Raw genomic sequence first — 27,224 nt, forward strand, 5'->3', positions numbered from 1 at the left:
TGCACTGAGATCCAACCCCACCTCCCAGAGGGGAACTTAGAGCATCAGAGTAGCAGCTGCTGGTGGAGCGTGGAGGAGCCAGGTATGGAGCATGCATCAAAGAGTGTTCGCCAGGGGACGAGGCTACTGGCGTGGTGGGGGCACAGCCTCTGGACCAGGTATGGCAACCTTACCTTGGGAGAATGGAAGGGAGATGTTCTTCAGGCAAAGGGAGGGCTTGGAGGGGCCTTCCCCTTCGAGAGAGAGCACCAGTCCTTTGGAGGTCCGTTGTCGGCAGTGGGGCGTTTCACTTTTCTGCCACCCTTCCTTCCCCTTCCGAGGGGCTCAGCTTGGCCCACCTGAATGGCTGCTGGTGCCTGTCCTTGCAGGGGACGTCCCTTTGTAGCCTCTGGGAGGGGGGTGTACAGATTAACCTGGGTCCCCTAAAGGGCAGGGGCCTCCTTGAACTCTTACTCTTCCAAAGATACCTTCCCACTCTCGCCCGAGTGTTTGCCTTATACCCAGCAGGAAGAACAGAGGACACCGGTGGGCTGAATAGAGAAGACCTGCTGGTCTCGCTGCCCCTGCAGTCGGTCTTCAGCAGCTCGAAGAGCGTCCCTGTTTCAGGCATGCAGAATCTTCGCATCGTTCCTCAGGACGTTTGGATTTGAGGCATGAATACAATCCGGAGTGTTTCTTCTGCAGGCAGTGACTGGCAGCCCCCGCAATGGTTTTCCTTGTGCGGTTGTTAATGCCAAACAAGGGGAAATCAGTGGTGCCCTGACAATCAGCCTACCTGCCTCACTGATGGGTCCTCCTCCACTCCCTAGTGGCTTGTGCTACACATGGTTCCTGCTCCTGGCAAGCTTCTTGTCTGGGCAGTGGCCTTCTTGGAGCTGATGTGGAGAAAAGTATGAGGCGGGCATGGCCCAACCAGGAGGCCCACTGACTGTGGCCTGGCTCTCCAGTGCCTCTCCCAGGTCTTGGACCTGGAGATGCTGCCAGGGGGATCTGCTGGGCTCCCAAATACCTTCTGGGACAGATGCTGGGGGCAGAATCCAGATGGCTGGGCTACACAGCTACGCACACAGCTGCACCCCCTGCCCCGCTCTCTGCTTCTGCATCAATCTCCCTGCCTGGAGCAGCAACACTCTCAGAGCAAGGCTGGGGCCGCCTCCTGTCTCTCCCAGTCTGAAAAATTCCAACAAATCCCCAGAGCCTGTGATTGAAATGTGTACCTGAACTTTTGTGTTCAGACAGTGACCCCAGGGCTGAGTGTCTGGACTGGTGAAAAGCCGAGCAGGGTCTCTGTCGGAGGGCCGCATCTGCCTCTCTGTCATGGGTGGGCACCAGACCCCCCCCCCCCCAGCCCTCTTGCTGAAGTGCAGCGGCTCCTGAGGGTCAACCTGGAGTTTCACCTGTGAGCCATTCTGCGACTTTGGCTCTCTCCAGCAGGGGGCCCTCGGGCTGGTCCTGCTCAGAAGTTCAGCAGAGAACAGAACATTCACTGGCAGGGGCTTGCAGAGGGAGCGCCCCTCCTGGGGTTTTTTTTACCATCTCTATCCCACATAACTTCCTATGTGAAAATAAATGGGGGGAGGGGGCTGTGTGCTGGACCTTTGGCTCTTTCTCCATTCTTCCTATTGCGAATCATAGCCAGGTATGGAGGAACAGAGAGAGGCGCTATGAGGACATGCCTGAGCCCGAGAAACATGCGGGCGATTCCACATTGCTCTGCCATGTGCTGTTTGGACCAAACTGAGAGGGCGACGCTGGCCACTTTGGAAGTGGGCCCATTGGCAATATTGTGAGGGAGCCCTGCTGTCCCACCCCTCCCTGTGACCTGGCAAAGGGTTCTGGGCTTCACCTCTCAGGTGACAAAACGTCTCTCTTGCAGCACCAGCTTCTCTGGGGCAAGGAGTGCAACTTTCTTTGATTTGCTGCTCTCTCAGGGACCCATGAGCCCTGCTGCCTCAGCACCTGCCAGCCAACTGGAGCTGCTTCCAAAGTCACTTTTTACAGAAGTGTCTTAAGATGCCCACTGCATCAGGCCTGTCTGGGTAACATGATGCTTAAGGGTGAAGAGACTACTGGGTGTAGCATTCTGCTTTGATGACTTGCACCAGCTGCCTTTGGCCTGCGATTGGCTCAGTGGGCTGTGGGTCTTCACTGGGGCCCATGGGGTTTGGCGAGGAGCAGCAACACACCAGCTCCCAGTCACGAGGAAGCCCAGAGAGGAGTGCTTGGCGCTTTGTGGCTGATTTCAGGGTGCCTGGAGAGTATCCAGCATTTTCCAGAAGTCCCTTCACGGAGGACATTGGGGCAAAGCTGGTGATTTGGATCTTAAGCTGACGTATCCTTCTGCGGGCCTAAAAAAAGTGTCGTGTGTTGGTGAGCATGTTTGCCACCCTGAGTGGCAAATAGGATCAGTGCCCTACCCCCTTTGTTTCTCCCCATCCCCAGAGGCCTCTTTTCTTGGACTTTTCTTCACCCCATCTTTAGAAATTCCATCTGTTCTAGTCCATACAGTATATAATTTTAGAAAATGGGCACCCCATCACGACTCTGTTCCTGTCGGAGGTTAAAAGGAACTTAGAATGGTGGAATTGGGAGAGCCTGACAATGGGAGAGATGTTATCAGTGCTTCCCTGCCAAACACACACTTGGCAAAAGTCACCTTGAACGGTTGAAGAAGGAAGACCTGCAGGTCTGGGAAAGGGGTGGGGTGTGGGGTGTGTCTTTGCTCAGCGGCAGTCAAGCCAGGCTTCCTTTCTGCTTGAGAAACAAATGTTCCAGTTTGTGAGGAGAGGTTCTCTGCCTGTGGGGACTCCCAGTGGGGAAAATGACCACCTCCCAGTGGTTTGGATGCAAACCTGCATGACTACTCTCTGCCCACAGGGTTTGCGCAGAGAGACTGTGTTTGGAATCCAGCTTGGGAACCTAGTTAAGAGACACACCTGCACAGAACTTCTGGTTCTGCTGGACTGGGGTGTGTGTGTGTGTGTGTGTGTGTGTTCACTGCGTCCTGGGTGGAGAAAGCCAAGGGGCATTGTGGTTGGGTTGGGAACCTGCTTGGAGACAGTGTTTTTGGCCCTTAAAAATTTTCCTGGTTCTTAATGCATCCCCTTCTGCTGCCATTGTAAGTTCAAGCACAGTCTGCTGAAGTGCAGGCCTTTGAGCTCAGCATATTTTGCAAGAAAATTGTGGAAGGCCTCTCAGGAGTCCCCGGGCCACACAGGGTCTTTGTTGCTTCCATGTCCTTTGTCCCTTTCTGTGCTTCAGGATACTTGGTCGAGGTTATCTTTGCTGCTGCTACCCTGTGACCTGTAGCACAGGGGGGCACGGGGGGGGAGGAGGGTGATTCTTCTGTTCAGGTTTTGAGGTTTTCCTTCTTGCTTTAGTGGCCCACCATCCTTTGTTTCATCTTTCATCCATTTCAGAGTAGAATTTTAAGTGTAAACATATTTTAAAGCATAAATAATAATTATATATAATAATATAATATGTTATAATAATTATATAACAATATAATATGTTTAATATGCTTTACTAAAGAACCTTTTATTGTAACAACAGTCTGGTGAGTTTTCTTGAGCTGGAAAGAGGGGATGAGAGGCTGGAGGCCAGCTCCTGAGTCCAGGGTTGTGTCTAATGGGGGCCAGGGGGCCAATGTGCTGAGTTCGGCCAGCTCCGGGAGTGCCTTTTGCAGCAGCCTGAAGCTGCCCTGCTGCTGAGTCCAGACCGTTGGTTGCCTTGCCTTGGCTGTGACCGGTGGCAGCTATCTTGGCTTTTCTTTTTTTAAAACCTTTTAATTTCATTTATTTATAATAATGTTCCCGAATGAACACACACACGGTTCTTTGGATTTTTGGAGAGGCAAACAAACAGGCGACAGGAGAATTCAAAGGACTTCTAACGTTTTACTCGTTTGCAAATGGGGCCTTCCACAAACACACACACGTGGAGAGACCGTGAACAATTACAATGATGCTGGTTTTATAGGATAGACTAGGTAGGGGAGGGGGGACAAAAGAGCACACAAAGAGAGCAAAACACATCCATGGCAAGCATGGGAAAAATAACAGACCAACAGTCCCACAAACATTTGGCTTGGTTATCAGATCAACATCTTGATCCTCAGGATGTTCAGGAGGGCAATTCGATCCGCATCGGCAATTTGTTTACAGATATATCCATTACAAAGGATCTGGTACTCTATGCATCCCTTTTATTTGTTTATGGCTCTTATTTATGACTTTCTGTTTACCCTTGTGAGCATACCACAGTTAGCCTGTTCTCTAAGAGGGATTTTTAGATGCTGGCTTTTGGTCAGAGAAGAGCCTTATGGGTGAAGTGGGCATCTTGGGATATTTCTATATTGTGAGCTCAGCATATTGTTATCAATAATAAAAGAAAAAGGAAAAAAAAGACAGTAAAAAAGAAAAAAATAACTGCAGATACAAAAAAAATTCTAAATAAAATTTTATTTTATTTATCTAATAAAAAATTAGAATACTGCTAATGGTGTAGCGGGGTGAAGTTGAGTGCTCTAAATCAGTGTTTCTCAAACTATGGGTCAGGACCCACTAGGTGGGTCACGAGCCAATTTCAGCTGGGTTCCCATTCATTTCAATGTGTATTTTATTTTTAGCACATTAGACTAGATGTGCCATGGTATGTAGCTACATTTACATACATTTACATACCATGGTATGTAACTGCATTTTTTCAAATTGCTACTTTGAACAGGCTTGTACATGCTTTTAACCAGTATAGTCAATGGGGCTTACTCCCGGGTATGTGTGGAGAGGGTTGCAGCCTTTGGGATGTTTGGAGAATTACTTTTAAACAGATCAGCAATTGCTTGGGCAGGTTAGGAGGGTTCTTTATTTTAAATAAATTTTCAAATTTATATGTATTGGCAACCTTCAGTCTCGAAAGACTATGGTATCGCGCTCTGAAAGGTGGTTCTGGCACAGCGTCTAGTGTGGCTGAAAAGGCCAATCCGGGAGTGACAATCCCTTCCACACCGGGAGCAAGTGCAGTCTGTCCCTGGTCTGTCTCCCTGGCTATGGGCCTTCCTTCTTTGCCTCTTAGCCTCAGACTGTTGGCAAAGTGTCTCTTCAAACTGGGAAAGGCCATGCTGCACAGCCTGCCTCCAAGCGGGCCGCTCAGAGGCCAGGGTTTCCCACTTGTTGAGGTCCAGTCCTAAGGCCTTCAGATCCCTCTTGCAGATGTCCTTGTATCGCAGCTGTGGTCTACCTGTAGGGCGCTTTCCTTGCACGAGTTCTCCATAGAGGAGATCCTTTGGGATCCGGCCATCATCCATTCTCACGACATGACCAAGCCAACGCAGGCGTCTCTGTTTCAGCAGTGAATACATGCTAGGGATTCCAGCACGTTCCAGGACTGTGTTGTTTGGAACTTTGTCCTGCCAGGTGATGCCGAGAATGCCATGCCTTGCCCTTCATGTCCTTGTGGAAAGATCTGATGATGCTGAGGAGCCTGGGTGGACATCCAATCTTGGGGAGAATCTTGAAGAGGCCGTCTCTGCTGACCAGGTCGAAAGCCTTTGTGAGATCTATGAAGGCTATAAAGAGTGGCTGTCGTTGTTCCCTGCATTTCTCCTGCAGTTGTCTAAGGGAGAATACCATATCAGTGGTGGACCTGTTGGCTCGGAATCCACACTGCGATTCTGGATAGATTCTGGATATATAAATTTATATAGTAAATTTTTAATTGATTTAATTTGATTTTGTCATATGGGCATGTTAAAAATTTTCCTCCGTGATGGAAATTTTCACTTCTGGTCATGAGATCACTTCCGGGTAATGACATCACTTCTGATGGGTCCCAATAGATTACCCAATGCTTAAAAGTTTGAGAACCACTATTCTAAGTACTTATTGTTTATAAGTACATAAACTGGAGATACCTATTATATCTCCAACAGCCCCTCATATCTACTTGTTATAAATTTTCAATTTCACACTATTATTCCAGATTAATGTTCTCTGTTCCTTTCAATCTAATCTTCTTTTTAAAAATATTTTTATTTATTTAGAACAAAGCAAAAAAAATCAAAAAATAAAAGCACATTCTTAAATTACAGCAATAGTGAAGTCCCAAATTATAATTACTTATTTCTTATATTTCCAATTATTCTCTGACAGCCAATCTTAATTCCATTATTATCTTCCTTATCTGTCTATGTTAAATCTGCACAAAATATCTCTATCCCTTACCTGATCTTATTTACTTTCCCCTCTCATCTCAGAGCCCAATCCTGGGCTCTGTGCCGTGACTCCGTGCTGCTGCGGACTCCGTGACTCCGTGCCGTGACCGCGCCTCGCTGCCGGGCTCCTGCCCATGCTAGCCCAGCGATCTCATGGACCGCCAAGCCGCGGCACGGTAAGCAGGGGCGGGGAGGAGGAGTTCCGGGGAGGGGGGGCTAATTAATTCCACCCTTTTTATCAGTTAACTTCTTCTTAGTCCATTATTATATCCCTCGTAACCCTTCCCATTTACCCTATAGATGCTCTACTAATTTCTCTCTTCTTGGTGTACTGTGAGATGAGAAAAGATTGAAAAACATATCTGAAAAATTTTTAAGATCATAAACTCTCTAGAACTAAACAAATACACCTAATATCTACATTTTATATAATTCCAGATACATCTAACATAGGTCATAATATTCTTCCACTTAGTCTTCATTAGTCTTCCACTTAGTCTTCCCAGGCTCCTCAGCATCATCAGATCTTTCCACAAGGACATGAAGGGCACTGTTGTCTTCGATGGCTCCACATCAGACCCCTTTTACATTCGAAGTGGTGTGAAGCAGGGCTGTGTTCTTGCACCAACCTTGTTTGGGATTTTCTTCGCTGTCCTGCTGAAGCAGGCCTTTGGAACTGCAACAGAAGGCATCTATCTCCGGACCAGATCTGACGGAAAGCTCTTCAACCTCTCCAGACTGAGAGCAAAGTCCAAAGTCCAGCTGAAATGTCTGCGTGACTTCCTCTTTGCCGACGATGCAGCTGTCACTGCCCACTCTGCCAAAGATCTCCAGAAGCTCATGGATCGTTTTAGCAAGGCCTGCCAAGATTTTGGACTGACGATCAGCTTAAAGAAAACACAGGTCATGGTTCAGGATGTGGACTCACCTCCCAGCATTACAATCTCTGCGCGTGAACTGGAGGTTGTCCATGACTTTGTGTACCTTGGTTCAACTATCTCCGACACTCTTTCTCTCGATACCGAGCTAAACAAACGCATCGGTAAAGCAGCTACCACGTTTTCCAGACTCACAAAGAGAGTCTGGTCCAACAAGAAGCTGACGGAACATACCAAGATCCAGGTCTACAGAGCTTGCGTCCTGAGTACACTTCTGTACTGCAGCGAGTCATGGACTCTTCGCTCACAACAGGAGAGGAAACTGAGCGCTTTCCACATGCGCTGCCTCCGACGCATCCTCGGCATCACCTGGCAGGACAAAGTTCCAAACAACACAGTCCTGGAACGTGCTGGAATCCCTAGCATGTATGCACTTCTGAAACAGAGACGCCTGCGTTGGCTCAGTCATGTTGTGAGAATGGATGATGGCCGGATCCCAAAGGATCTCCTCTATGGAGAACTCGTGCAAGGAAAGCGCCCTACAGGTAGACCACAGCTGCGATACAAGGACATCTGCAAGAGGGATCTGAAGGCCTTAGGAATGGACCTCAACAAGTGGGAAACCCTGGCCTCTGAGCGGCCTGCTTGGAGGCAGGCTGTGCAGCATGGCCTTTCCCAGTTTCAAGAGGCACTTGGCCAACAGTCTGAGGCAAAGAGGCAAAGAAGGAAGGCCCATAGCCAGGGAGACAGACCAGGGACAGGCTGCACTTGCTCCTGGTGTGGAAGGGATTGTCACTCCCGGATTGGCCTTTTCAGCCACACTAGACGCTGTGCCAGAACCACCTTTCAGAGCGCGATAGACTTTCAGAGAGTCTTTCGAGACTGAAGGTTGCCAATATATAGTCTTCATTTCAAACCTCAGTGAAAATACATATATACTTTTATATTTCAAAGCTCACATTTTAAAAAAAAGTTTTTTCTATTCTTTTTTCTTTACATTTTTCTAATAATTTACTTATAGATTTGATTATTAATTCCACCCCTTTTACCAAATGATTTTTTCATATTCCCTTATTGTTTCCCACCCCAAATATTTCACCTATCCCCAATGCTTTAACCAACACCTTCCCATCCAAAATCCAATGGTACCTCTCCTCTTACCAGCTTGCCCCACTTTTTATTTGCTCTATATCTCTTGCTCGTACCCACTTCCCAATCTCCCCAAACCAACCTGTACAGGCACCAACAGTCCCTCTAATCTTTGAACTCTTCTGCCCCACCCCCTGTAAGCTGTGTCTCATTACTATAGTACTGCATGTCTTCTCCTTGTCCTTTACCCACAGGCGAAGTCCAGGATTTTCCTCCTCCATTCTCTCACAATCGTCCCATTGCTGGTCACCTTTTTCTTGCTTCATTTCTGTTCCTTGTACTTCCTCTGTTTCTTGGGTTTTCTTCTCCTGCTTTTCTTCTGACGATATTTCTGGATCTTTTCCCAACTCAACAGCGCTAATTTGAAGATTTGGGGGCAATCCTTCAATTTTTGCTTCTGTTTTTTTCTCAGATCTTTCTTCAAAGTTCACTAAGAGCTGTTCCAGAAGTTGTAAAGTGATACATGATTTTGTTAACTTTTGTTAACTTTAACTGAATATTATTCCTGCATTTTTTCTCTTGCACCACCAAATGTCACTTTTACAAGTCCACTGTTTTCATACTCAGAAATTTCCTACCAAGTGTTGTCTTGTAAAAACATTTAGGATTCCACATATGCCAGAAAAACTGCAATCCTTTTAAGTGCTTATTTTAGTCTTAAATAAATCCAAAATCCTTCTTTTTCCCCCCACCTACTGCATACCTTCAAACTCCTTATATATTTAATCAATTTCTTATCTTCTCTTAAAAAGAAAATACAGGTCCCACCTTGTTATACACAGATTTGACTCATCACAAATGCCCACTGCAAATGAGAAGGAATGTGCTGATCCCTGGAGAAAGGGAAAAACGGTCTGTTTAAAATCACAGTTTAAAAAAATTTCTTTTTTTACTGTCGTAGAGAGATAGGCATGCAAGTGATTACAGGTATAACCTAATTATCCATGAATTGTTCACCCATGGGGTCTTCCATGTTCATCTGTGTCCATCCACCCATGTTCATCCATGGGTCTTTCTATCTCAGTGTGATGAGAAGGGCCCTATAAATGAAAGGAAAACAGTTGTTTAACAATAGCCTGTTAATTAGAGAGAGGGCAGCCAGCTGACAATCCATCAATCATTCTCTCTCCAGGCTTCACTCCAAGGCAAGCAACCCCTCCCTTCCCCTTGAGCTCGTGAACAACAACAACAACAACAACAACAACAACAACAGGTATTTATATACCGCCTTTCTTGGTCTTTATTCAAGACTTTATTCAAGGCGGTTTACATAGGCAGACTTTATCTAAATCCCTATTTAAACAGGGATTTTTACAATTTCAAAGAAGGTTCTTTCTTTCAAGAACGACTACATTCAAGGTGTTTCATTCCGATCTGGCTTCACATTCTGGCCTCCATTCTCCCACGCTCAGAGCAGATGGAATTGCTCGGCTTCAGCTTGTCAGCTGCTCCAAGGTCGCACAGTGCCGGTGGCCTCGAACTGGTGACCTTGTGGATGTTATCTTCAGGCAGACGGAGGCTCTACCCTCTAGACCAGACCTCCTGCCCAGATAATCATTCATAATCAATGAAAGATAATGCTCTGGGTCAGGGGTGTCCAAACCTTTCGACAGTAGGGCCACATCATCTCTCCAACATTGTGTTGTGTTGTGGCCGGGGAAAAAAAAGAATTAATTTACATTTCAAATTTGAATAAATTTATATAAATGAATATATTAGAGACTAATGACTCTGTCTTACATCACAAAGGTCAACAAGGCTGTTTTTAAATCACCTGAGCAAAGGGACTTTGTTTTAAAAGGATTTGCTTTAATGTAATTTTTGACATTCATGTGCATTGTGGGAACGGAACCCTTGCAAATAATGAGACTCAACCTGTAGTCCCTTCTTTACAAACTCATTTCTTATTCCTCACTCTGTTGTTTAATTTGTCTCTGGTTGTCAGGTTCTCACCTCATAAAAGCTGTAAATCTGATCTTCGCAGGTTGTCCTACAAATGTAAAGTAAAATTCCAGGGAGGCTGGATCTTCCTGCCATCATGAAAGAGATGAGCTGGTGTTGATACCCCTTTTTCAACTAAAAACTGTGACAAAAACCAGCAGTACTTTGCTGCATGAAGTTGACACAGGAATTAAAAATGAAGATTGTGCGTTGCTGCCATGCTCCCTTTTAATTCCAGGAAGCATTCAACCTCTCCAGACTGAGAGCAAAGTCCAAAGTCCAGCTGAAATGTCTGCGTGACTTCCTCTTTGCCGACAATGCAGCTGTCACTACCCACTCTGCCAAAGATCTCCAGCAGCTCATGGATCATTTTAGCAAGGCCTGCCAAGATTTTGGACTGACGATCAGCCTTAAGAAAACACAGGTCATGGTTCAGGATGTGGACTCACCTCCCTGTATTACAATCTCTGCGCGTGAACTGGAGGTTGTCCATGACTTTGTGTACCTTGGATCAACGATCTCCGACACTCTTTCTCTCGATACCGAGCTAAACAAAACACTTCGGTAAAGCAGCTACCATGTTTTCCAGGCTCACAAAGAGAGTCTGGTCCAACAAGAAGCTGATGGAACATACCAAGATCCAGGTCTACAGAGCTTGCGTCCTGAGTACACTTCTGTACTGCAGCGAGTCATGGACTCTTCGCTCACAACAGGGGGAGGAAACTGAACGCTTTCCACATGCGCTGCCTCCGACACATCCTCGGCATCACCTGGCAGGACAAAGTTCCAAACAACACAGTCCTGGAACATGCTGGAATCCCTAGCATGTATGCACTTCTGAAACAGAGACGCCTGCGTTGGCTCGGTCATGTTGTGAGAACGGACGATGGCCGGATCCCAAAGGATCTCCTCTATGGAGAACTCGTGCAAGGAAAGCGCCCTACAGGTAGACCACAGCTGCGATACAAGGACATCTGCAAGAGGGATCTGAAGGCCTTAGGAGTGGACCTCAACAGGTGGGAAACCCTGGCCTCTGAGCAGCCCGCTTGGAGGCAGGCTGTGCAGCATGGCCTTTCCCAGTTTGAAGAGACACTTTGCCAACAGTCTGAGGCTAAGAGGCAAAGAAGGAAGGCCCCCAGCCACGGAGACAGACCAGGGACACACTACACTTGCTCCCAGGGTGGAAGGGATTGTCACTCCCGAATCGGCCTTTTCAGCCACACTAGACGCTGTGCCAGAACCACCATTCAGAGCGCGATACCAGAGTCTTTCGAGACTGAAGATTGCCAACATACCCTAACCCTGTACCACCAAGCACATATCACACCATGGGCACCCAGGGAGGGCGGTGTTTTTGAAGTCAGGCATCCGGCAGGGCTGCCCCATGAGTGCGTTGCTGTATGTGCAGGCATTGGATCCCCCTGCTGGTCCGATTTCAGCGGGACGCTCAGAGCTGGGGCATCGAACTGAACGGGGGGGGGGAAGGGGAGCCATGAAGGTCATCATCCTTGCAGATAACTTCTCCCTCCTGGTGTGGATGGCAGGGGAGCTGAAGGTGGTCAAGGAGCAGATCCTGGAGTATGAGGATGTGTCTGGGGCAGCGGTCAACCTGGAGAAGTTCAAGGGCTTCGTCCTCCAGCCCCAAATGAACTTGGTCCAGCTACAGTTCATGGCCTCACTGTGGGAAGTGGCGGAGGAGGAGGAGGAGCAGGTGGTAGTGGCATGGAGAATGTGCAGAGGAAGGAGGAGCATGTGAAAACCTTGGGGGTGCACAGCCGGGGGTGGGATTGCAGCTGGAGGGCCTGGGAGGAGAAAGTGGAGGCCAAGCTCTGGAAGCCTTAGTGCCTGAACGTGTACCAGAGGGTGTGGTATTTTAACACCTACTGCGTCCCAATGGTGATGGGCCTGATGGCCGTGTATCCACCACCCAAGCTTCTCCTGGAGGTGGCAGGGCGTTTCTTCGAGCTCCTTGGGGCACCAGGTTCTTCCCTCTGGCAAGACCCACTGCCTACAGGAAGGTGGGACAGGGCAGCCTCGGAGCGTGGCATCTTTCTGGCAGCCAACTGAGGGAGCGTCATCTGGTTGCAGCAGGAACAGGAGGAGGAGAAGGCGGGCGGCCCCCTGGCCAAGTCAGGTGGGTCAGTGTGTTGCGGGACATCCTGGAGGACACGGCTTGGGGGAGGTGGTGGTGGCCAGGAGAGGAGACAGGCTTCTGCCTCACACCGCTGGTGCTGAAGCTCGGCCTCCCAGACTACTGCCAGGAGAGAGCGGGCTGGATTCGGGAGTATGCAGCAAGTGCACAGCAGTGCAAAGTGCTGGGCATGGAGTAGAAGCTGCTGAAGTGGACCCTCTATAGCACTCTCCTGTAGGGGATCCTAGAGCAAGCAGCTGAAGAGGGCCTGGATCTCAGGGTACTTGCTGCAAGTTGGGGCAGCCAAGAGCACCGGCCGATCCCCTACAGCCTGCGGGAGCTGCATTGGTGGGCTTTCGACCAGGTGCTGCAGGTGGGCGTGATGACACCCTGGCTGGTGGCAGCGCAGAAGCGGTGTAAGCGGCCTGCGTGCGACTGGTTCCACCAGACAGAGATCGTCGAGCACTTTGTAAAAGCGTGTGCCCTGGCCCAGTGTCTGTGGAGGGGAGTCGCAGGGGACTTAGACTGGCTGAGCCTGGTGGACCAGGGCTGGTAGCCCCCCTAAAGGTAGAGCCTGCGTGGAGGGCTGGAGAGGGACGAAGGCCAGCATAGACCATCACACGGGCTGGGTGGCCTTTGCCGTGGTGGTGAGGCTGGAGGCTCTACATCCCCCTGGCACTGTCCATTCAGCGGGGGAAGGAGCTGCAGGGCAGGAAGCCTACCAACACGGCAGCGTGGGCAAACTTTATTGTGTTTGCAACCAGGCAAGCTACGAGAAGGGCAGGATGTCGTGGGAGAAATGGAAACGGAGGTGGGGCTGGCTATGAAGGTTGCTGCCAGAGGCACACTTGCCCATCACCTAATAACATCTTCCAAGTGCTGTAACAATCTGTAACAACACGTAAAGAACTGTCAAGTGCTGCCAACGTCCTGTAAATGTGTGATCAGTTGTGAATAGTTGTAAATATGTACGAGACCCTGGATGGACATTTGTGTTTGCCGTTGTAACTGGAGGGACTGTGTTGGGGGGAAGCGCAAACTGTTTGGGGGAATGTAAACTTTTAACCTAGTACTGTGTAACTGTAACCACGAAGCTTCTACCTGCATGAAGTAATGTGTGACCTGTACTGTCTAGCGGAGCACTGCCTTGTGTGTGTGTGTAACAGGCATCTCCAACCCACATGTGGTAGGATGGTGGTTTCAACCCAATAAAAATTCTATTTTCCTAACCTAAACAACATCTGTTAAGTGTTTCCTAACCTAAACATCTGTTTAACACGCTAAAGAACTGTAAATGTGTGTCTGTGTCAATAGTTGACAATAGCACTAAATATGTATGAGACCCTGGATGGACATTTGTGTTTGCCTTTGGAGCTGGCAGGGCTTGGTTGGAGGGGAGGGCAAACTGGGGGAATGTGAACTTTGTACTTTGCACTGTGTAACCTGCAACTGTAAACTTGTACCCGTATGATGTAATACATGCTGTGTACTGTGTAGCAGAGCTCTGCTTGTGTGTGTGTGTGTAACAGGCGTCTCCAACCCATGTGTTGTAGGATGGTGGTTTTAACCCAATAAAAAATTATTTTCCTAAAAGAAAATTTTTTCCTAACCATAGCCCTCTAACCCTTTCAGAGGATCCTGGGGGGTTTTCAGATGGTTTCTGGGGGTCTCAGGAAAGTTTTCAGGGGCTTTCCTGAGAGTTTTGACAGGTTTCTCAGGAATTTTCAGGGGGTTCTGGGTGTTTTCAGGTGGTTCCAAGAGGGTTTTCAATGGTGTTTTGGGCATTCCTGGGTGTTTTTCAGGTTGTTCCTGGATTTTTCTTTGGGTTTTCAGGGGTTTTCTGATGGTTTTGGAGGGTTTTCAAGGGGATCTTGGTGGGTTTTCTGGGGTTCCTGGTGTCTTTTCCAGAGGTCACCATCAGTTACTCAGCAGTTTCATGGGGTGTTTTCACTAGGTTTTAATGAAGTTTCTGAGGTGTTTTCAGAGGGTTCAGAGAATTCTTGTGTGATTCAAAATAGTATCTAGTGCAATGAAATACACTGGACCAGACTATTTATGGGAAATTTATAGTTGTTAAAATTTGGAAAATTCAGTCAGCATGGTTAAAAGATGGTCTTTCCGTAAGACCGTCTTCTACTGTCTTCTATTGCGCTTGCTATTCCTCTCAGCTTGGTGTCATCCGCAAATTTGATGAGGCCTCCTTGTAACCCTTCATCCAAGGATCTCATATATCTTTCCTGTGTCTCATTTCCCCCCCCCCCATGTTTTCCTTATTCCAATGGTTTTTCCTCCACAGTATCAGGATCATACTTAGAGCGGCTTCCTTGTCTTATGCCTTTTCTTTCTACAGACCCCCCTTCCACGCTTTTTTCTTACATTACAAAGCTTCATTTCTCCAGACTTCTTTGCTTCTTCTTTTTACATTATGAGGCTCTATTTGGTCCTCACTTAACTCTCCCTTGCCCCTTTATCTTTTCTTTCCCACTGAGCACTCTGTTATCCCTCCTTTTTCATCCTATCCTTGATTCAGATTGTCCATCTCTTAGCTCTCTTCTTTTCTTTCTTATATTAATTACCAGGCTGAATTGGGTCAAACATTGCTTTCTTTTACCCTTCTGTCATTATCACGGTCAGGCACATCCCACAGGCAATGCTAAGTAAGCAGCCAGACTTGCACTTCTGGAGGAAGTCCAGAACTCTCTCAAAAAACATTCCAGAATCACAAGGGGCAGAGGGGAACCATGACCACAAGGAGGCCCCGAGGGCTCCTCTCCCTTCACACCTGGCTGGGAAGAATCAAGCCCTGCTCTCAGGAGTGTCTGCTGCATTCAGGGTGGTTTCTGCCACAGCTGGGAAAAAAACCTCCTGCCTCAGACAAACTGTCTTCTCCTGGGTGAGGGTTGGAAGTATTCCCATTCATGGTGTGCAGGCAGCAAAGAGGAGGCATTCTCTCTCTTCCCTCTCCCCCCCCCCCAACATGAAACCAGCCCATGAAATTGGATTTCAGCTACTGGATTCAGGAGGGTCAACACAAGATCAATTTAATTTATTGCCGTATATACTTTACTTTAAGTAAAAAAAAAAAAAAAGCCTTAAACTTGACACTGAAAAGATGGGTTGACTTATACATGGGCAATATGGTAAATAAAGCTTCTGAGAGCAAGTGCATGCCTGAGGGCAGCAGGACTCGGGGTTGCAGGGGACACAGCCGTTTCACTTGTCCATAGTTGTTCTGAGGCAGCAACAGAAAGCAAACAAAAAAGAACCATTTTACCTTCTCCAAACAGGAAGAGAGGTGCAGGCGCTTACTGCAGCCCTTGTGAGGAATACAGCCCAGCACTTCCACACTTCCAGCCCCCATAAAGCTGACAACTCTCATAAGCGCTTTTATCTCCCTTAATGTTTGGAGGGAGATAAAATGGCTCTGTTTCCCTCCCTCTTGGTTTTCTGTTACTACCTCAGAACAATTACTGGTTAAGTTGTTTTACAAAGAATTTCACACCTCCCTAAGTTTTACCCTTGATTTATCCATCACAACAAATGATTTTTGGTTTAAAACGTGCCCTTGACTTCTCCATGAGACAGACAGCAGGCTCCAAACATAAGAACAGCCCCACTGGATCAAGCCATAGGCCCATCTAGTCCAGCTTCCTGTATCTCACAGCGGCCCACCAAATGCCCCAGGGAGCACACCAGATGACAAGAGACCTGCATCCTGGGAGGTTGCACATACACCTCATGGCTTGTAACCTTGTAATGGATTTTTCCTCCAGAAACTTGTCCAATCCCCTTATAAAGGCATCCGGGCCAGATGCCACCACCATATCCTGTGGCAAGGAGTTCTACAGACCAACCACACACCAAGCAAAGAAATATTTTCTTTTGTCTGTCCTAACTCTCCCAACACTCAATTTTAGTGGATGTCCCCTGGTTCTGGTGTTATGTGAGAGTATAAAGAGCATCTCTCTTTATCCTTCCTACTTTATCCTTCCCATGCATAATTTTGTATGTCTCAATCATGTCCCCCCTCAGGCGTCTCCTTTCTAGACTGAAGAGGCCCAAACGCCGTAGGCCTTTCCTCATAAGGAAGGTGCCCCAACCCAGTAATCATCTTAGTCACTCTCTTTTGCACCTTTTCCATTTCCACTATGTCTTTTTTGAGATGCGGCAACCAGAACTGGACACAATACTCCAGGTGTGGCCTTACCATCGATTTGTACAACAACATTATAATATTAGCCGTTTTGTTCTCTTCTAATGATCCCCAGCATAGAATTGGCCTTCTTTACTGCCGCCGCTTGGGTCGACACTTTCATCGACCTGTCCACCACCACCCCAAGATCTCTCTCCTGATCTGTCACAGACAGCTCAGAACCCATTAGCCTATATGTGAAGTTTTGATTTTTTGCCCCAATGTGCATGACCTTACACTTACTGACATTGAAGCGCATCTGCCACTTTGCTGCCCATTCTGCCAGTCTGGAGAGATCCTTCTGGAGCTCCTCACAATCACTTCTGGTCTTCACCACTCAGAAAAGTTTGGTGTCGTCTGCAAACTTGGCCAGCTCACTGCTCACCCTTGTCTCCAGGTCATTTATGAAGAGGTTGAAAAGCACCGGTCCCAGGACAGATCCTCGGGACACATCACTTTTCACCTCTCTCTATTGTTAAAATTGCCCATTGACACCCACTCTGTTTCCTGTTCTTCAACCACATCTCAATCCAGGAGAGGACCTGTCCTCTAATTCCCTGACTGTGGAGTTTTTTCAGTAGCCTTTGGTGAGGGACTGTGTCGAATGCCTTCTGAACGTCCAGATATACGATGTCCACGGATTCTCCCGCAAGCACATGCCTGTTGATCTTTTCAAATAATTCTAAGAGGTTCATGAGGCAAGACTTACCCTTACAGAAGCCAGGCTGATTCTCTCTCAGCAAGGCTTGTTCGTTATGTATTTTGAGAGTCTATCTTTGATGAGGCATTCCACCATCTTACCCAGTATAGATGTTAGGTTGACCGGCCTATAGTATCCGGGGTCCCCCCTCTTTCCCTTTTTAAAGATCAGTGTGACATTTGCTATCCTCCAAGGATTTGCTATCCTTGCTTGTCCTTTTGAGGGACAAGTTGCATATTTTAGTCAAAAGATCAGCAACTTCATTCTTCAGTTCCTTAATAACTCTTGGGTGGATGCCATCAGGGCCCGGTGACTTATTGATCTTTAATTTATCAATGAGGTCTGAAACATATTTAACCTCTATCTGACTTAATTCCTTGGTCAGGTATCTGCCCGAGGTCTTCTGCCATGAAGACAGATGCAAAGAACTCATTCAATTTCTCTGCCATCTCTAACTCTCCTTTTCTCCTAAGAGCGACTAAGGAGGGAGACCCTTTCCCTCCCTCACCATCCAGAGGGCCAACCGCTTCTCTGGCGGGTTTCCTGCTTCTAACATATTTGAAGAAGCTTTTACTATTCCCCTTAATGCTGCTGGCCATGTATCTCTTGGCCTCCCGTATCACCTTCTTACATTTCTTTTGCCACTGTTTATGTTCCTTTTTAGGGCAAGACTTCCATTTACGGAAGGAAGCTTCCTTGCCCTTTATGGCCTCTCTAACTTGGCTGGTTAGCCATGCGGGCACCCTCCTGGATTTAGTGGAGCCCTACTTTCTTTGTGGTATACACTTCCACTGGGCCTCCATTACTGTTGTTTTCAGCAGCCTCCATGTACTCTGGAGACTGGACTCTTTCTGCCTTCCCTTTCAACCTCCTTCTAACCAGCCTCCTTATTCAAGGGAAGTCTGCTCGTCGGAAGTCAAGGGTTTTTGTGAGAGTTTTGCCCGGTATTCTTCCCCCGATGTACATGTCGAAACGGATCGCAGCATGATCACTGTTCCCCAATGGCTCAGTAACACTGACATCTCTAACCAGGTCCTGAGTACCACACAATATTATATCCAGAGTCACCTGTCCATGGCTCCATTACTGTCATGGGCTCCATGACTAGCTGCTCTGTCATTTAGCCGGTCTCCTTTTCATGACCAGAACACAAATTGACCTAGTCTATATGAGGATAATTGAAGTCCCCCATGATTACAACCCTGTCCCTCCTTGTCACCTCCCTGATCCGTTTCCTCACTTTAAGGTCCCCTTCCACTTTCTGGTCTGGAGGATGATAGTCTGGAGGATGATGGTCTGGAGGCCCCCAGTATTACAGGCCTGGTAATTTAACCCACAGAGATTCTATGGTAGAGTCTGACAATCTCTACTTCAATCTCTACTTTGCTGGATTCTATCCCTCCTTCTTCTTTAAAGGGCCACCCCACCTCCAACACGCCCCTCCCTGTCGCTCCTGTAGAGGTTATAGCCCGGGATTGCGGTATCCCACTGATTCTCCGCATTCCACCAGGTTTCCGTTATGCCCACTATGTCAATGTTTTCCCTTGTTCTCCCATCTTTGGAAGAACATTCCAGTTCTCCCATCTTTGCTCGGAGACTTTGGGCATTTGCATAAAAGCATTTGTACATGGAATGCTTATTAGCTCCTTTGTCCCCGCATCTTCTCACTGTGCCAAATGGTCTATCGCCATGCTACCATTCCCAGTTTCTTCTCCTACTCTGCTTTTACCTTGTTATTCTCTAACCTCCCCACCCTCGTCCCATAGGGACGGCATGTGGGCCAGATCCAGCAGTTAGGAAAAGATGGCCCCGCCTGGTGCTTCCATTCTACAGAGTCTTCTCTTTGCAGTTGATTTTCACAGAAACTTGCACTGGGCAGCTGCTTCCACCCATAAATCGGGGCACAGGCCCTGCTGGGCCAATGAGCAGTGGAAGTGGCTACCTGGCCCAGTTTTCTATAGATTAGCTGGAAAGAGAAGATGCTGCTGCATGGAACAGACAGCACCACTCCATACAGGGATACCTTTTTCTAGACACAGCAGTCATGGTTTGGAGGCCACTGAGATCAGACAATATATACACAAGTATATATGGTGATTTGCAGTCATGAGAGGGGCCACTATTAAAAAGGGGACATGGCAAGTTCACAGAGACCCATCCTGGCTGTGTGAGTTTCAGGCCCAGAATGGCCTTCCCCAGCTCTGCCACTTGCCTGAGGTAGCTCTAGCCTCTGGGGTAGAGGGGTAGCTCTAGCCTCTGAACTCAGAACTCCCATCATGTGAGTCCAGTAAGATTTTTTTAAAAATTAGCCACCTTTGTAAGGTCACTGCAAAAAGCAGGATCTTGCTCAGCAGAGGGGAGCGTTTTTGTAAAGGGGATGGGAGTAGGGATTATTTGCTCACTTCAACTGATGTGCAACGGTAAGTGTGGACAAATGGGCCAGTACCACAGGCAAGTTAGCAGATGTCTGAAGATCTCACTCAGTTGGCATCGTTGGTTTTATATTTCTCTACTCCAGGAACAAAGCCGTTTAGGCTCAGAACCCATCTCTCTTCAACCAACCCAGGGGCCAGATTCCATCCCCCACCCGTGGCACCCTCCCCCTGGCAGAACTTCATTTGTTGTTGGCTGGTTGCAATCAAGGGGGTGAACAAGTTGCTTAGACTACAAGACAGAGAGCAGGGCTGCTCCAAGTCAACCAAGCCTGCTCCAAAGTCAGACTTCAGTGGTTCCCACATTTATTGACAAGAGACTCTCCAGCTTACATAGGATCAAGAATAGCAGCAATCAGACTAAAAGTAGAGCCAGAAGGAAACCAGACAGGCTGCATTCGTTGCTGAAAGGGGACCAAACCACCCACAGCACCTGGGGAATAGTACTGAAAAGTCCCCCACTTGACCCCCCCCACAGTTTAAATTCCAGGCCTGATGGCTTGATTACCTATCTTTCCCCTACTGCACAAAAATAAAGTGGGGCAGCAGCAACAATGCCAAATTAAAGGCCAAGGAGAAGGGCAGGATTGTCCTCTGGGGACAGGAGCACCAAAGGCAACCATAGCTGGAGGCCAAGTCTCCCCCCCCCCCGAACCCTCCTCCTTCCTAGCAAAACATCCCTCCCCTCCTGCTTTGGGCAGCTGCACAAAGTGCAGGTGCTTCATTTCTGATTACCCCATAGGTGCAATATAACCAAACTAAAAGGTGGTGGATTAAGTGAGAGAACAGAGAGTGCACCTGGCACTCAGGTCCCCCAGTCCCAATTCAGGCAGCCAGCCACCTGCAGCTCTGGATCCCAAGAGTCTGCTGGGAGTCTGGGAAATGGGCCTTCCCTGGCCAGTCTGGTCCTTAAAGAGCAGAAATGCATCCCTTCACCTCGTGTCACCAGCCTGGAAAATCCAAGCTTCACCTGCTGCATCCATCGACAGCCACTCAGTGAAGCCACTCACTTCCTCGTTCAGGATGCAGCCGCTGAGCAGGACTTGGAAGCATCTTCTTTGTGCAGATTTGAGGGCTGCTGGGAGAGTCTAGAAGAATACTCCTAAAATTTGTCGCCCCCACAAAAAACAGGAACAGAAATACCAGGACTACTCAGAGAGTTGCAGTTCCAGGTCTGCCCAGCAGTAGCATCCTCAGCATGGGTCTCTGGCTTGAAAAATGGTGGGCTTTGGGGCCCGGTCCGCCAAGGCAGGTCCCAGGCTCCCAAAGAGCCACTGAGAAGTTCCAGCTCCCCTCCCCAGCTCCATCCCTCCTGCCACCCTCTTGGCCACCGCACTCCCTTCCAACGCTCACCTGCTTCCTGCAGATGCCCAGCAGGACACCCACCCTTGCCAGGCACCAGAGCTCCCCAACCAGCGAGACAAGGACATTGACGATGTCCAGCCACCGGCCCACTGTCATCAGCAGGATCAGGAGCCCAGCCATCCTCACGACCACCGTCTGGTAGACCATCTGCTCAGAGGGATTTTGCCGCTGCTCCTCTGCCAGCCAACAGCCCAAGTAAAAGGAAAGTCAAGGGAGGTTCCCGCTGGCTGCTGACAAACAGCCCCCCCCCCCCGCACAGGGCTGCCCACGCCTTCTTTGCAAGCAAGGAATCCCCCAGTGGGACAGAACTCCTTCTGATCCTGAGCTCTTTTCCCTGCAATTCCTCCCTTTTTGACAAGGAATTCAGACACGGTCCTCCACGCTGCCCAGTCTGCAACCGCTTCTTGGGGTTTCTGCTAAAAAACATGCACTGCAGTGCCTTCCTGTCCCCGTGGAGAGACCCCTGAAGCTTTTAAACTAAGAGCTCCCCCTTTGCTGACTTCCTGCTCAGAGTCAACTGCCCTGATTGGTCAGCTGCTCTGCCCTCTCCTGGCTTCTCCCACCACTGCAACTAGCTACGTATGGGGAACTCAAGCCTCCCCTGCTCAGACCCACTTCCTTGGGCCAGTATGTCCTGTGCTCTACACTGCGTGTGCAAATATTCCTCGCGTGGCTGTAGAGTTAAGCCTGCCCCACGGCGCTAAACCTGCTGTGATGTCACCTCCTGTCCACAAACATTCCAACGACCTGCAAAAACGGCAGTTCTGGGGAGCAAAGGGAAAGGCCAAAGGTCTCACATGAGAACTGGGAGGAAGGGAGGAAAGGCTCACCCTGCATGTAGATGACCAGAAGCGTGTAGCAGATGGTAAGCGGGGTCCAGAAGCGGACAGCCTCAGAGGTGGTGAGGAAGTCCCGGTTGATGAGAGCCACAGCTGCCAAGTTGGCCACCAGGAAGGTGATTTTGAGGGCGTTGCACAGAAGTCTGGGGATGCCGCGCCAGGTGGTGAGCAGGAAGAGACACACTCCACAGTAGCGCTCCTTGCAGTGCAGCTCGTACATGGTGAAAACATGGTGGCCCAGGCGCCAAATGTAGTGAGTCAGGAGGGTGGCCAGGCCCACACTGAGCAGCAGGTTCCACGTGCGGTGGGGCGCCCCCTCCTGGAGGTGGCTGAGGCTGCACGAGATGCCACACCCCAGGGAATACTGGCAGAGCAGGCAGAGCTGGATGCTGTAAGCCCCCTGCAGGCAGAAAAGCAGACTGACACCTGGCCTGGCCTGACACCACTGGGCTGTGAGAGGGGCTTGCCTGCTTGTCTTCCTCAAGCACAGCAAGAGGAAGCCTGTTAGGGGCCTCAAAGCAAGGGAGGAGGAGGCCTCCCATCCCTGCAGTGGGTGCAGGCGGCCTGGAAGGGTCCTGCTCCAGTTATGGGTACATGGAGACATCCACCAGAAGTAGGCCCAGGAACCTCCACAGCCCCGCTCCCCCTCCCCTCTTTCATTTCAACACATCTCAGACTATGACTCTTTGTGTAGCCATCATCCTCAGCCGCCTGAAGGTCAGCTCCCTCAAAGTCTCTCCTGGGACTCCAGCTCCCTGCCTCCCTCGTGTCAATATGTGGATTGCACACCCCTCAGGTCAGGGACCTACACACAGGCTCCAATGCGCTCTTTTGAAGAGAGAGCCTAGTCACTTGGCTGCTTGAGGAGTGAAAAGGAAACACCTTTTCCCTTTTCCCACACCTTGTTGAGGGACAGAAGTGTGGAGACAGCCCGGAGGGAGAACTCCAGCACTACCAGGGCAGCCACACGGTACCCGACCACCGTGAAGATCCCCGTCAGCACAAAGAGATGCAGCTGGTCAAGGAAGGGCCACTGGCGCCGGACGGCCTCCTTCTCTGCCTGCCAGTCGGGATCACTGGAGAGGGGCCAGGAAAGGAGAAAAGAGATTAAGGCAAGGAGCAAGTACCCCAGAAAGAGCCACACCAGAAAGCTCGAAGGGAGCAGCTGCACAAACTGCACTTGGCCCACATCAGCCCACTTCCCCCAGACAGATTCTTCTGGACTCTGGTCAGGGGAGTCTAGTGCTCTGGCAAAGAACGAAAGGACAAAAAAACACAGAACTGCAGGATCTGCAAACACACACAGCACCAGCAGAGGAGCCTTTCCTTACCCCAGGCAGCACTCAGACACCAACCTAGGCAGCAATCACAGCAGCCAGGATTCTGGTGGCCACACGCCAAGGTGCAAATCACACCCCACATTCAAACACTGACATATCGACTCCTTCCTATTATTGACCTGAGTATCCTCCTGAGAGGTGAGCAAGTCACCTGACAACTGGTATCATTCAGACATGCATAAGTTCCGCCCATCTGCAAGTTACACCTTCTGCACCTCCCACCTAACCTGAGGGTGTGTGTGTGTGAGTTGAGGTTACTTAGTGGTGAGAGAAAAGGCACCTGTGTACATGCTCAGGGAAGCACTTGTGATCACTGCTGCTTCACCTGGTCATGTACTGGAAGCAGGTCCCCAGTGCTGTGGGTAGCTGTACACTGCCAGAGGCAGAGTGCCGATGTGACAGATCCCCCTGGGGGCAATCAGGGTGGTCAGGCTGCAGACAGGCCTAGTCCCTACCGCAGTGCTCCAGCTGTGGTGGGGGGGGGTATGGGAGAAGCATGGCCAGCTGGCTGCTGCATTCTTGGCCTTGAAGCGGACAGTCTGAAGGTTGGTTTCCCCAGGTTGCAAGGGTACGTGATTTGTTTTGATACTGGGGTGGGAAGGGGAGTGCTGAGGGGAGGAGAAGCATCAGGCTTTGCTGCTTGGGGGGGCACAGCACTGGTGGGTGTGTGAGTGAGGGTGGGTGCTTGCCTGGCAAGGAAGCCTCTTTATGGCAGCTGGCTAGCTGCCCCCCTGCGCCACTGCCTGTGGCGCCCTCTTCAGCTACGCCACTGCATGGGGCCCCCCAACTGGCCCCCACAGCTCCCAAGACCAGCCTGGCACCCAAAGCTGCTCCCAGTCAGAGATAAGCAGCTCCTTCAGCCCGGCTCCTCCGCTGGGGGGGCAGGCAGGTGCCCTGCGGGCCTGCTGCAGCGAGCGCCTCGGACCTCCCCCCAGGTCCGGGTGCGGGGGGGGGAGGCCGGCCGAGCCGGGTCCCGTCCCGCCCCGCGCTTGCGCCTGCAGGGGACCACCTGCCCGCGCGACGGGCGCCGCTGGTCGAGCCTCGGGCACGGTGCGAAGGTGGGGCGCCTGCAGGCGGGCGGCACGTGCTCCGGGGCACTCACCTCAGGCAGCGCACGTAGAGGAAGACCCTGGCGAGGCCGCAGAGGACGGAGACGGCGCAGGCGCCCACGAGCCCTGTGGGAGGCAGCGGGGGCAGTGGTCAGGCGGGGCGGGAAGGGTAGGGGCGGGAAGGGGCACGCGCGGGGCGGCGGGGCTCACCCTGCAAGGCGGCGTCCAGCAGGCCGGAGCCCCAGGCCAGGGGGAGGCCGCCGGGCAGCCAGGAGAGCGCCTCGGAGAGCATCGCGCAGGGCTCTGCCCACAGGCGCCGCAGGGACTTTGGTCTCGGCGGGGCGGGGCGCCGGACACGCCCCGCCTCGGGCTTCGCGCTGCTGCCCGGCTTGGAGACGTCGCAGGCGGAGGCCGGCCGGCCGGTCCTCGCTCTTCCGCTGCCCCTTCCTCTGGGGCGGCGCGGCACCGGGGCTCAGGCGAGGGACTCGGCGCGCCGCATGCCCGCCTCCGAACAGCCGGGCGGCCGGGAGAGCACGCGGGACGCCGTCGATGGAGCGCGCGGGCCGCGGGCCGCCGCCTTCCTCGGGCTCTCCCCGGCCTGCTGCGGGCGGGCGAGCGCTGCTTTCCCGGCGCACGTGGGGAAGCCCCCCCCCCCCGACGGAGGAGCCGCCAGCAGCGCGGAGGAGAAGCGGCGGGGCCCGGTCTGGGTGGAGGGTCTGGCTGGGAACGGCGCCGCTTCCTGGACCGGCCGAGCCCGCGCGCAGCCGGCGTCCCGGGCGACCTCGCGGAGCAGCGGGGCGCAGGGAATCGCCCTGGCTCTCCGCCCGGCCGGAGCCTGAGGAAGGAGCTCCGTCCAGTCCCGTCGCGGAGCCTCGTCCAGTGGCGGACCTCCGTTGGGGAGCAGCGCCCCCAAGCCTCCTCCGGAGCGGCCGGGCTGCCTGTCGCTCTGGGAGAGTTGAGGCAATGCTGCCCCCCGCCCAGCCTGCCCTTTGGCCGCTTTCCTGCTCCTCTTCTGCCCAGAGGCCCTTCCTTCTGCTGATGGGCAAGGAGGTGCAGCCGCGGCCCCCTTCCTATCGCGATGCTCCTCCCACCCCAAAGACCAAATGGGCCACCCTGGCCACCCACAGCCGGCTTCTTCCTACTCCCCACAGGCAGCCCAGAGCCAAGCAGTTGTGCTGTTGCTTTCCTTGTGCGCAGGCTGGTTGCCTCTTTGCAGGAGACATGCTGTTTCCCACCCCCACTGGCAGGTAAAAGGAGATTTTCCAGAGGCTGAAGCAGGGCTCAGTGCGGGGGGGGGGGGTCTGTTCGCTCCCCTTGTGTACCTGAGAAAGGAGAGGCCAGCGCTCAAGACTGTCCCTCTGAGTGACCAGCAGATAGGACAAGGAAACAACATACCCTGAGTTTTTTGGTAAACGTTCTCACCTTACAGGCAAGTATCTATGGTAGCCTTAAATGTGTGGCAGCCCCAGCACCTCTTTTCTGGGCACTGGAAACCCAGAGAGTGCCTCCTGCTCAGTAGCGTAACTGAGGGGGGCACAAGGCAGCACTCCAGAGCAATACTGCCCCTGCAGTTCTGCCCCCCCCTCACTGACACCACCAGTCTTGCCATGGTTGCTTGGAGCAATGCTGTCTGCTCTGGCAGTGGGCAGCATCACTCCGAGGCAGCAGTGCACAACCAGAAGCAATTGCAGCGAAGTTGTCACATCACCACAATTACTTCCAGGTGGGGGCAACAGCTGCAGATGTGCCCTGGTGGGGCATAGGGTGGAGCTATGCCACTACTGCTGGGGGCTGTTTGGGTGGGACTGGTTCCCTCATCCCAACCTGGGTGTCCTCAATGCCCTTGGCCCTGTGTCAGGGTTGGTATGGCTCAATGGAGGGCATTTTTCCCCTGGGTTGAAAACAGTTGCAGTGTTTGGAGGGGGGCTTAACTGTTTAATAAGCAAGCCTTCCAGTTCACTCTCACCATCCCTTCTGTCTGCAAAGGGGCCCCCTTCTGCCTCCAGCCATCTCAGCACACAAGTTCAGAAATAGATGATAATCAAATTCCCCTAATTCAAAGTGCTCATCCCTGTAAAAGTGCATGCTGGACGCTTGGGATGTATCTGGTGTCCTAGTTTATGCCATCTCGCTTCAGGGGCGGATCCAAGGGGGACCTTGTTTGCATGACCCCCCCCCCCAACTGTCTGCCAATAGGGAAGTGTGCCAACTGGGCTGGGGAGCAAAATCAGAGGAACATCCACTGGCTGGAATGGGAGCCTAGGTATACCCAGCTGCCAGATGGGAGTCCAGGTCTATCTACCTAGGCAAACCTTGACCACAGAGCCCAACTCTATGTGCCTGGTTGACCTGGGCTCTGGGGTTGGTATTGGTCATGACCCCCCCCCCCCAACACAAACCCTGAATCCACCACCCTGTCTAGCTTCCAGTGGTCTGTGATCAGGGGAAGTCCAACCAGCTGAATCCCTTGCTTCGGTTGCAAGCTGTGCTGGCTTGCCCCCTGCCCCACTTCTCTCCACCCTCTTCTCTCATGCGAGAGACCTCTGTACCTGCTTTTTTGGCTTGCATATTCCTTTTGCATAAAACAAAAAATTGTTTTATGCCCCCTTCCCCCCTGAAATGTAGTATAGAAATAAATGCCACCCCTGTCAGTGCAGCTAGCCTGGGCAACAAGGCTGATGTAGCATCTTTGCATAAGGCATCTAGCTCATGACATAGCTGAAAACTGAGCCCAGGACTTCACGCCCTTGTAAACTACTCTGTGGTGGTGGGGAGTGAAAGGAGTTCTCATTTCACAGCCCAGGCAGCCTGTGTACAAACAAGCTGGGAGTGGCCTTTTAGATTATCACACCCCAGAGCAGTGTTTCTCAACCAATAGTACGGGTACCACCAGTGGTACTTGAGGTGATGCCTGGTGGTGTCAGGGGAGGCCTGGAACCTGCCCCCTGGCAGTGAGAACAGCAACACAAGGCTCTGAAACATGCTTTCCGCACT

The 27,224-nt window shown here is 50.9% G+C and overlaps 1 protein-coding gene across 1 annotated transcript; it reads right to left on the reverse strand.

Annotated features, from left to right (window-relative positions):
• Positions 1–9,194: 9,194 nt before the first annotated feature.
• Positions 9,195–24,522, reverse strand: TMEM82 (transmembrane protein 82). Its single transcript, XM_066637337.1, has 6 exons — positions 24,441–24,522; positions 24,284–24,356; positions 22,743–22,917; positions 21,833–22,241; positions 20,991–21,178; positions 9,195–9,281 (listed from the first exon to the last, which is right to left on the reverse strand). Exons 1-6 carry the CDS (start codon positions 24,520–24,522, stop codon positions 9,195–9,197), a joined length of 1,014 nt encoding a protein of 337 aa, XP_066493434.1.
• Positions 24,523–27,224: the final 2,702 nt, after the last annotated feature.

This window comes from Tiliqua scincoides, chromosome 9 (genome assembly GCF_035046505.1).
Source record: "Tiliqua scincoides isolate rTilSci1 chromosome 9, rTilSci1.hap2, whole genome shotgun sequence".
In the NCBI taxonomy this organism is placed as follows: Eukaryota; Metazoa; Chordata; class Lepidosauria; order Squamata; family Scincidae; genus Tiliqua; species Tiliqua scincoides.

What these genes read in the sequence shown, in the direction of transcription:
- TMEM82 (XM_066637337.1), bottom strand. Translation starts at nt 24,522, where the DNA reads ATGCTCTCCGAGGCGCTCTCCTGGCTGCCCGGCGGCCTCCCCCTGGCC. An exon ending in TCTGGTCATCTACATGCAGG is followed by an intron (nt 21,179 to 21,832) that starts GTGAGCCTTTCC and finishes GTTGGCTGGCAG; the next exon opens with AGGAGCAGCGGCAAAATCCC. An exon ending in TGGGCATCTGCAGGAAGCAG is followed by an intron (nt 9,282 to 20,990) that starts GTGAGCGTTGGA and finishes TTTCATTTATAG; the next exon opens with GGCCCTTCTCATCACACTGA.